Below are 9744 nucleotides of genomic sequence, written 5' to 3'. Positions count from 1 at the left end.
GATAGGGTTGGATGGCTGGCTCCTGTATCACTATCGTGGTTGGACACTAGGTCCCTTTTAGGGGATAGCGCTGACGATACCCGAAAGCGCTTTTTCTAGAGAAACACTACAGTGCTACAAGACTTTTTGAAGATATGTTTATGGAAATGTTAAAAATAGAAATACCTAATATTAATCTAACAATCTGACTTGAGATGTGTTTTTAACAGAAAAAGTAATTTAATATATTTTGAAATTTCTGTAAACCGTTAAATTCCTAACTTAACATTGATGCTTAACCACGTTGGATAGAAATGCATTAGAAGAAAAGACAACATCCATTTAAGAAAAGACAAACTTCACATAATACATGTATAAGCAGCAGAAAAGTGTGGTTCACATCAGCTAAGCGCACGTAATCTAGGTGTTTGCCCTATGTGGTGCATCAGATGATAAGCTTGGTTGTGTGGCTCTTTTCGACCGAGGACGTGCCATCGAAAGTAGTAAAATCAGCAATGAAAGTTGTACTAGTGTGCCTGACCCGTTTACGTACATGCCACCGCATATATCTTTTGTCGTGTTAATCAGCGAGAAAGCAGTGCGTGTATAATAGTATAAGCTAGGAGAAATACAACCAAACAAAAGTGAAAAGGAACAATGCAGGCTGCAAGGCGGTTCTATACGTGCACGCCATGATATATATTTTTTTGTCAGTGTTAATAACCACACACCGTTCATGGTGAGGCGGCGTGGTTCCAGTGAGTCTGAAACGTACTTACGCGACGCACGGCTTGATGCTGGAGGCTGGGCTGCACAAGACCCGCTGTTAAAATCCCCTCATCTTGCACACATCAGGCATCCACCTCAAAGCGCATCCACCTCCGTTCGACTGTGGTAGAGGCCATGGGAGCTGCAGCGGCGGGTGAGAACAGTAGGTTAACTGGGGTGAGAAAGAAGGGGGATGGCAAGTTCATCGCAGCTATCAAGCACCCGGTGACGAAGACGCTGTTGTGGCTGCGGACGTACCAGTCACCCGAGGTCTCCGCGTGCGTGTACGACCTCGCGGCTAGGTGTTAGACTCTGTATATACTGGGCTATTAGTGTCCCCACCTGTAATTGTGTTGTATATCATTATGTACTCTCAATATAATACAAAGGTCACCTCACGTTGGAGGTGTGCCACAAAGCCCTAAAACTCTTGTCTAATATAGTATCCGACCTAACGATCTAATCTCTTTTCTTCCGCTCCGCCATCGCCGCCAGCCGCCGCCGTCGCCTCGAGCGCCGCCGCCGCTGCGGTCTCCTTCCCCGCCCTCTTGCCACCGCCCTATCCACATGGATCATGCGTTCCTTCCACCATCTCTCGCGCGTCTCCTCAATGGTGGGACTGCGCCATACACGGCGGAGGGATCACTCGGCCCCCTGCAGACCAAATCGGCGGGGTCCTTCTTCGCCAGCCAATCGGCGGCGTCCCTTTTCGCCGGCCCGGTTTCTTCACTGTACGCCGGTGTGTCTTCCTCGTCGGCCGCTGCATCGGCGCAATTCCAGCAACCGCCGCCGCCTCCGGCCACCACGCATTCCTTGGTGCCTGCGCAACCACCCCTGACTGCATCGCATCTGATGATGCACGCGGTCGCGCCTGCCCCTGCTTCCTCCATCTGCACCGCAACAAGCCCAGTCGTTGCTCCATACGGTCCTCCGCCACCCGTGCGTCCCTCCTATGGCGCGTTCCCTGGCCAGGGCTCATATGCGGCCATGCCGCCCCATGGTGCATCCTACGCGTACGACGTCACACAGGTGTATGCACCTGCCGCGGCTTCGAATGCACCAATGCCATCTCCCGTGCCATACATGGATGTTGAGGCTGCTCTTACTGTGATCTTCTCGCCGCCGTTCCTGTTCTCGCACCTTCTTCCGGTGAAGCTCAAGGAGGATAATTACCTGTACTGGCGTGCTCAAGTGCTTCCTCTTCTGCACATCCATTATTTGGAGGGGTTCATTAATGGCACACTGCCGTGTCCGCCACCAAAACATCCGATGTTCTGTGCGTGGATCACTCAGGACCAAGCCATCCTCTCAGCAATCCAGTCTTCCCTGGGTGAGGGTGTTGCCGGGCTTGTCCTCTTCGCTGAATCGTCTCACGAGGTGTGGGACATCCTGGAGTTGAGTTTCTCGTCCCAGTCTAATGCTCAGTCTATGGCTCTTCGTGCCAAGCTTGGTGAGACCTGTAAGGACAATGGTACGGTGACTGCCTTCTACAACACGGTCAAGAAGTTGGCCGACACCCTTGCTTCGATTGGAGAGCCCTTTCGCGCCATCGAGTTCACGACCTTCATCCTCGCCGGCCTCGACAGTGACTATGAATCGCTCGCCGAGGTGATCAATGAACGCAAGGAGCCTATTCGCCCTCAGGAACTCTACAACCACCTCCTGTCTATGGAGCAGCATCTCAACGCGCGCCGCCCTGACATCTCCATCGACTCCTCTGTCAATGCCGTGTATCGCGGCAAAGGAGGCGGCCGTGGTTCCTCTGCAGCTCCCTCCTCCGGGGGGAGGGGGGCGCAAGTCCGGGGTCGCGCCCCCAGCTCAGCAGCAGGCCCCGCGTCCTGGCGCCTCGGTGGTCATCGTCAACGACCGCGCTTGCCCCTGTTGTACGGCATGTGGTGTGGCCCAGCCGTGCTAGCTCTGTGGCCTGCCCCGCCATGTCGCCTCCCGCTGCCATTGCCGTTTCAAGACCGACTTCCTTGGCCTCGGCAACAACGACAAGGGCAACGATCGTCAAGGGAACATGGCGCAACAGGGACACACTCCCTTCTATCCCGTTGGTCCTTCTAGGTACATGGATACTGGAGCCACAGCTCATGTCACGAACGAACTGGGCAAGCTTACCGTTCAGCAACCCTACCGTGGGCACGACAAGGTTCACACAGCTAATGGGGCAGGTATGCACATCTCACATGTTTGACAGGCATCTCTTCTCACAAACACCTCTAGGTCATTGCATCTTAGAAATATTCTTCGTGTTCGCATAGTTGCACGTAACTTACTCTCTATTCCTAAACTTACACAGGATAATAATGTTTTCTGTGAATTTCACCTGTTTCATCTCTTTGTTAAGGATCGTGCTACAAGGAACATACTTCTTAGAGGTTGCTACCGCCGTGGCTTATATGCTCTTGATGCGCCCACCGCCGTCCCCTATACTGTTGCTGTGTTCCAAGTCTTCAGTGGTGTTCTTGTGTCTCCTTCATTGTGGCATTCTCGCCTTGGCCACCCTGCATCACCCATTGTTCGCCATCTTCTCCACCGTCATGAGCTACCATCAGAGTCTAGTAATAAAGATGTTGTTGTCTGTCATGCCTGTCAGCAAGGCAGAAGTCATCAGTTACCTTTTTATGTTTCTACACATATAGTCAAAACTCCTCTTGAGCTTGTGTTTTCAGATGTTTGGGTTTCTGCCCAGCTGTCCATTAGTGGGCACGAATATTATGTCAGTTTCATTGATGCTTATAGTCTCTTTACTTGGATTTATCTTCTTAAGCATAAGTCGGATGTGTTCTTAAAATTTCAAGCACATGTTGAGCATCTCCTTAATCATAAAATCATTCATGTCCAGTCCGATTGGGGGGGGGGGGTGAATACCGCAAACTTAGTACTTTCTTTGAAGAACTCAGAATCGCTCATCGTGTGTCTTGCCCACATACACATCAGTGGAATGGTTCAGCTGAACGTAAGCATCGTCATATTGTTGAAACCGGGTTAGCCTTGCTCGCTCATGCATCTGTCCCGTTTTGTTTTTTGAGTGATGCCTTTAACACATCCTGTTTTCTCATAAATATGCTTCCTTCGCGACTCCTTCATATGAAAATTCCACTTGAACTCTTGCTTGGTCAGATTCCTGATTACACGTTTCTTAAAGTGTTCGGTTGTGCATGCTGGTCGTATCTCCGTCCTTATAACAATCGCAAGCTTGAGTTCCTTTCTAAAAAATGTGTCTTTCTTGGGTACAGTTCTGTTCACAAAGGGTATAAGTACCTTCATGTCCCGTCTAACCGTGTGTATATTTCACGAGATGTTGTCTTTGATGAGCATGTTTTTCCCTTTTCTGCTCTCCCACCACCTGCCACCAGTTCCACACCGCTGGTGCACCCACCCACTATATTGCCTGATCAATTTGTAGATGCTGCACATTCGCCCATTTTGTTGTCTAACCATGGTGCAAGTATTGGGAGATGTGCGCGGCTGGAGCTACTAGACGAGGTTGATCCTCCAGCTCTCTCGTCCCTGCTCGATCACGTCGATCGGTAGGCACCCTGCATGTCCCATGCAACGTGCCCACCCGCGCTCGAGACAACGGCCTCTGCGCCGCGCGCCACCACTCTAGCCCAGTCGTCGCTTGTGCCGGCTGACGCCTCGGCCCAGTGGGCCGCCTCTCCTTCAACCATGTCCTCGGCACCGACGCCTGGGCCATCCCCGCCTGGAAGCCCTCTGCCATCCCCGACGCCTACGCGGCACTCGTCGCCCAGCTCGCCTGGGTCAGTGTCAGCCTCTAGTGGGTCGGCGTCTCCTGCTGCATCCACACCGTCAATGCCTCCGCCTGCATCAACGACTGTCATGACGGATGCTGCGCTCTCTTTGCCACTGTCACCGCTGACCTCGCCACCTGCTCCCCCCCCTGTGTTGCATCCTCATACATGCAGCAAAACTGGGTTGTTTCTTCCTAAAAAGCGCACGGATGGCACGGTTGCCTGGCTTGCGACTTGCATGATGCAAGCCCAGTCGGACCCTACTGCCGAGCCACGACACTTTTAGGCTGCCCTGAGTATCCCCCACTAGCGCACTGCGATGGAACAAGAATACCAGGCTCTTCTCAAGAATGACACATGGTGTTTGGTTCCTCCCTAGTCTATGTCAACGTCATTGATTCCAAGTGGGTTTTCAAGGTAAAGAAACATGTCGATGGCTCTATCGAGAGACACAAGGCTAGACTGGTTGATAAAGGCTTCAAACAACACCATGGCCTTGACTATGAGGACACCCAGTGCGGTGGTCAAACCTACCACTATTCGGCTTCTGCTCTCACTGGCTCTTATTCGCGGATGGTCTCTTCGTTAGCTTGATGTTCTGAATGCTTTCCTTCATGGTGTCCTTGAGGAGGAGGTTTACATGTGTCAGCCTCCTGGTTTTATTGATCCAGCTCGTCTGCAGCATCTGTGTCGTCTTGTTAAGGTGCTCTATGGTATGAAGCAGGCTCCGCGTGCTTGGCATGCATGTCCTGGCACTACTCTTCGGGCTCATGGGTTTGTTCCCTCTATGGATGATACTTCGCTGTTTCTTCTTTAGCGTCCTACAGTTACTATGTATCTGTTGGTCGACGTTGATGATATCATCCTTGTCAGCTCCTCGGATTATGTTGCGGATCGCTTGGTGTCTGCTTTGAGTGGTGACTTTGCTGTTAAGGATCTTGGGAAGCTTCACTATTTCCTTGGGCTGGAGCTTTTGCACTCTGGTTCTGGCTTGACACTTACTCAACAGGCTGGTATGCTACAATGCAAGACGGCTACTACACCTGTGTCCTCTACTGATAGACTCTCTGCTTTCGATGGTTCTCTTCTCTCAGCTGATGAGGCTATTGAGTATCGCAATATTGTTGGTGGCTTGCAGTACTTGACCATCACCCGTCCTGATGTCTCTTATGCTGTCAACCGTGTCTGTCAGTTTCTTCATGCACCTCGAGGTTCTCACTGGACTGCGGTTAAGCGCATCTTGCGCTATATTCGGTTGACTGCTTCTTATGGCTTGCATCTGCAACTGCCCCCCTCTAGAGTTCTCTCCGAGTTCTCTGATGCTGACTGGGCTGGGAGTCCGTATTTCTTGGTTCTAACTTGATCGCCTGGAGTGCTCGTAAACAAGCAACAGTGTCCTGCAATAGCACTGAAGCTGAGTACAAAGCAGTTGCAAATGCCACAGCTGAGCTTATTTGGATACAGTCTTTGCTCCAAGAGTTGAAGATCTCTCAAAAGCAGTCGCCGATCCATTGGTGTGATAACATTGGTGCGACGTATTTGTCTTCAAATCCATTCTTTCATGCTTGCACCAAACACATTGAAGTTGATTACCATTTTGTCAGGGAACGTGTTGCCCAGAAACTGCTTCTTATCAAGTTCATCTCCTCAAAGGATCAACTTGTTGACATCTTCACAAAGTCGTTGCCTCTTCCTTAGTTTGAAGGTTGTAGACACAATCTCAACCTAGCACTACTAGGAAAAGGCCTGCTAGTGGCACACCCGTTTTGCCTACTAATGGCGCGCTACAGGTGCGCCACTAGCATCACGCCATTAGAATATTTTACTAATGGCGCACCACATGTGCGCCATTAGTATCTGGTATAGTAATGGCGTACCAGGCATTGCGCCATTAGTATAGCCCACGGTGCACCATTAGTATGCCTCCCAGGGGCCATATTTACCCATGTGCTCTGGCTTACTAATGGCGCACTAGTTGGTGATGCGCCACTAGTGTGCTTTTTGCAGTGCGCCACTAAAGTGCTGAGAGGTGCGCCACTAGTATGAATATTAGGGATTTTTTTTATTTTCTGATATTTGCACAGGTTACAAAACATATTACTGCACAGAATATAGAGAGCACAACATATAAACAACCGATTTATCGAATACAATAGAAGATTAGTCTCCGAATACAATTCATCATATTAGTTCCAAATTTAAAATAACGAACAAAGTTAGAACATTACAAGTCTCGAGACTGCGAGTAGCGAGTTTGTCTTCACATTACAAGTCGATATCGATCATCTAGACTACCATCACATAGAAGAGAGTTGTGGTCATCATGATGAGCATAATCGCGATGAAACTGGTCTTCATCCGGTTCCTCCAACGCTCCCTCCTCTCTCCCGCTAGATAGCGCGCGTATCTAACTTCCGCCTCCGCCCTAGTGGTGTACCCGTTGTAACTGTTACCGCTGAAACGGTGAACCTGTCTCCGACACTCCTCCCAGTCGTCGTAGACTCCGGGAACCTTAGCCTTGTACACGACATACGACGGCATCTCTATGCACTAGCCAAACAAAACGTTAGTAGCAATTCACAGAGACATACAAGTTCATTAAAGTTTAATATTACAACTATAACAGCACGATTCATAGTCCTACTAATAAATAGCATCAATTACATATAAGTTGAACGACTGTCCAAAGCAAAGCGACATACAAGTTCATTAAAGTTTAATATTACAACATGAATTAGTAGAAATTCACGGAGCATGGATGAAGCCACCGTCTTTCGTGATGGTCATGAAATCACGGTCGTTGTCAACCTGCATTTGTAGCGTTGTTTCTATCTCACTGTTGGACGGTTGAAATCTGAGGTAGAACTGCCCCGAGGTACGAAGGACATCTTGATGGATGATTTCCGCAAACTCCAACTGGATGCGAAAGGATTGTTGTCTGATGTCCGCGTCCTGGATTGCCGACAAGCATGCGGCCCAATCTTTGAGATTATTTGGTAGCCGAAGGTGATTATGGTCCCGTATGATCGCCCGCATGTGATGGAGGGCATAGTAGGCATCCTTCTGACCGCTAGCCGGCTGCTTGACGCATGGGAACGTCGTATTGTGGGTGAACACGTGCTGGCATACCTACGAATTGTCCTGCTGAAGGTGCCTCCAGATCTGGCATAGCCGGGAAGAGCTTCATCAAGAACTTTCTGGATATTTGTGTAGCCTTTTGTCGACTGACGGTCCGAGTCGAAATACGTGGCCGTGGAATATTTAGGGCTTAAGAGGATGAGTGTGCAATGTGTGTCACTGCACAAAACACAGAATGTTAGAAAAAAAAGAATGATCGAAATCTAAGAAATCATATGTTACGGGGCGGTGAGGGGATAACTTACTCGGGAAAGTAAGGCACGAGGAAGTTATCCTTATCTGGGTTTGCCAGAATGACGCCTTCGAGGTATGAACTCGCGACTTGCCGGTCCCCAGTGCTGCCTAAGATCTTGGCACGCATATAGAAGGGGGCGACTATCACGATGTCCGGGGTCTTGTCTCTAATGATCCGCATCTCCATACACAGCGAAAATAGCCGAATGAAGGTCTAGTGTGGATGAAGGTTAAACATAGCGAAGATGTCAGCAAACCGCAGGACAATCATACCCCGGATGGCGCTATCGACAATGCCATTGCCCTCTGGCACCTTGGCCACGAAAACTGGGTATGCCACATCATTCTTAGAGAGACGCCACTTCTCCAAAGAAAGAACACTGTCATGCAGACTCCGCATAGCACCGGTTGCAGCATTGAGCAGATTAGTTGGTAGCATCGGCCTACCCGCCACATGCACCCTCCTCGAGATATCCTTAGGTGAAGGTGGCCCGTGCTGAGCATGGATCGAACTCGGTGCCGGTTGGCTCGCACCCTTGTTAGTCTTTCTTTTCCGTCCCTTCTTCTGCTGCTGCTGTAATGGAATCAAATTCTGCTCAGAGACCACCTTCTTGAGTTTGTTGGGGCGGATAATATTTCACACCTCGGCTATCGGAGGCTCGGTGAAGACGGCAGCTGGAGGCGTCTCCTGAAAACTGAACGCCAGACGACGCCTGTTTCAATTGGGTTTCTCCGCGGTACCAGCTAGATCGCGGTCGTCTTTTGCAGGGTTGGGTTCTTGAGAAGGAGGCCCCAAGAATTCCTCACCGTACCCATGTTTGGCAAAGTACTTATCAACCTTGGTAAATGTACCGTCGTCGTCGTCATCGTCGTCTGCATCCTGTGCCATATGCATGTCTGTATCCTGTGCCATATGCATGTCCGGTGTGTCCGGTAGCGTTGCGGCGGTCTTGCCATGGCATGGCGCCGCCATGACTGGCGGTTTTGTCTGTGGGGGAGCACGGTTAAGATTGAGGGAGGGTGTTAGACTTTGTATATACTGGGCTATTAGTGTCCCCACCTGTAATTGTGTTGTACATCATTATGTACTCCCTATATAATACAAAGGTCACCCCATGTTGGAGGTGTGCCACAAAACCCTAAAACTCTTGTCTAATTCTAGGGAGCTGAAAGGCGCAAAGGCAAAGCTCAACTTCCCCTACCCTTTGCCGGCCAGACTGGTTAAGGAGGTGATATCTGCACCAAGGCACCGCAGCCACGGTCACGATGCACTGCTCTTTCAGGTCGTTATGTTGCCACCAGAACCCACAACACTGCTTCCACCGCCGCCCAAGCTGGTAGTATACTTTCCCTTCCCCTTCGAAGCGCCCGACGGCGACATCCCACTGGTGCCAGCATATCCTTTCCTGCACATGCCGCATCCGGCACGAGCATGTCTCGGCCTGCAGCCGACGCACATGCACGCACCTGCTCCACAGCCACAACAACTGATCCGACGGATGCAGATCCTGGCGCAGGCGGAAAGCTGCTTAAGCTCCTCAAGTGAACCCCTAGGGGCTCTGTCTAGCCACCTGGTGTTCAAGAAACCCAAGTTGTCCGTCATTCCCGTCACTCCTAGTGCTCCAAAAGAATAATCTTTAAATATATGCAGTAGCAATCATTGTATAACCATATTTGAAGTACAAAGTTATTAGTTGTCTTAACATGAAATATTTTTATAATAATATTTGCGGCATTCTGTTGTAGTACTTATCTCTTGGATTTGCAGTATCGCATATCCTTATTTTCTTTCGCATGTACATGATCTTGTTGCATCATGAAATTACTAGTGATTTTAGGGTTTTTCCGATTGGGTTATTGCAGAGAT

The 9744-nt window shown here is 49.9% G+C and overlaps 1 protein-coding gene across 1 annotated transcript; it reads left to right on the top strand.

Annotated features, from left to right (window-relative positions):
• The first annotated feature begins 882 nt into the window (after positions 1–882).
• Positions 883–9511, top strand: LOC119339388 (ethylene-responsive transcription factor RAP2-2-like). Its single transcript, XM_037611471.1, has 2 exons — positions 883–1049; positions 9040–9511. Exons 1-2 carry the CDS (start codon positions 883–885, stop codon positions 9509–9511), a joined length of 639 nt encoding a protein of 212 aa, XP_037467368.1.
• Positions 9512–9744: the final 233 nt, after the last annotated feature.

The sequence above is a fragment of the Triticum dicoccoides genome, chromosome 7B, assembly GCF_002162155.2.
Source record: "Triticum dicoccoides isolate Atlit2015 ecotype Zavitan chromosome 7B, WEW_v2.0, whole genome shotgun sequence".
Taxonomy (NCBI): Eukaryota; Viridiplantae; Streptophyta; class Magnoliopsida; order Poales; family Poaceae; genus Triticum; species Triticum dicoccoides.
The sequence above is the reverse complement of the archived record's forward strand: the minus strand, read 5'-3'. Positions and strand labels throughout refer to the sequence as shown.

Coding starts and splice junctions, on each gene's coding strand:
- LOC119339388 (XM_037611471.1), top strand. CDS start 883: ATGGGAGCTGCAGCGGCGGGTGAGAACAGTAGGTTAACTGGGGTGAGA. Junction 1,050..9,039: donor GTGTACGACCTCGCGGCTAG/GTGTTAGACTCT, acceptor GTCTAATTCTAG/GGAGCTGAAAGGCGCAAAGG.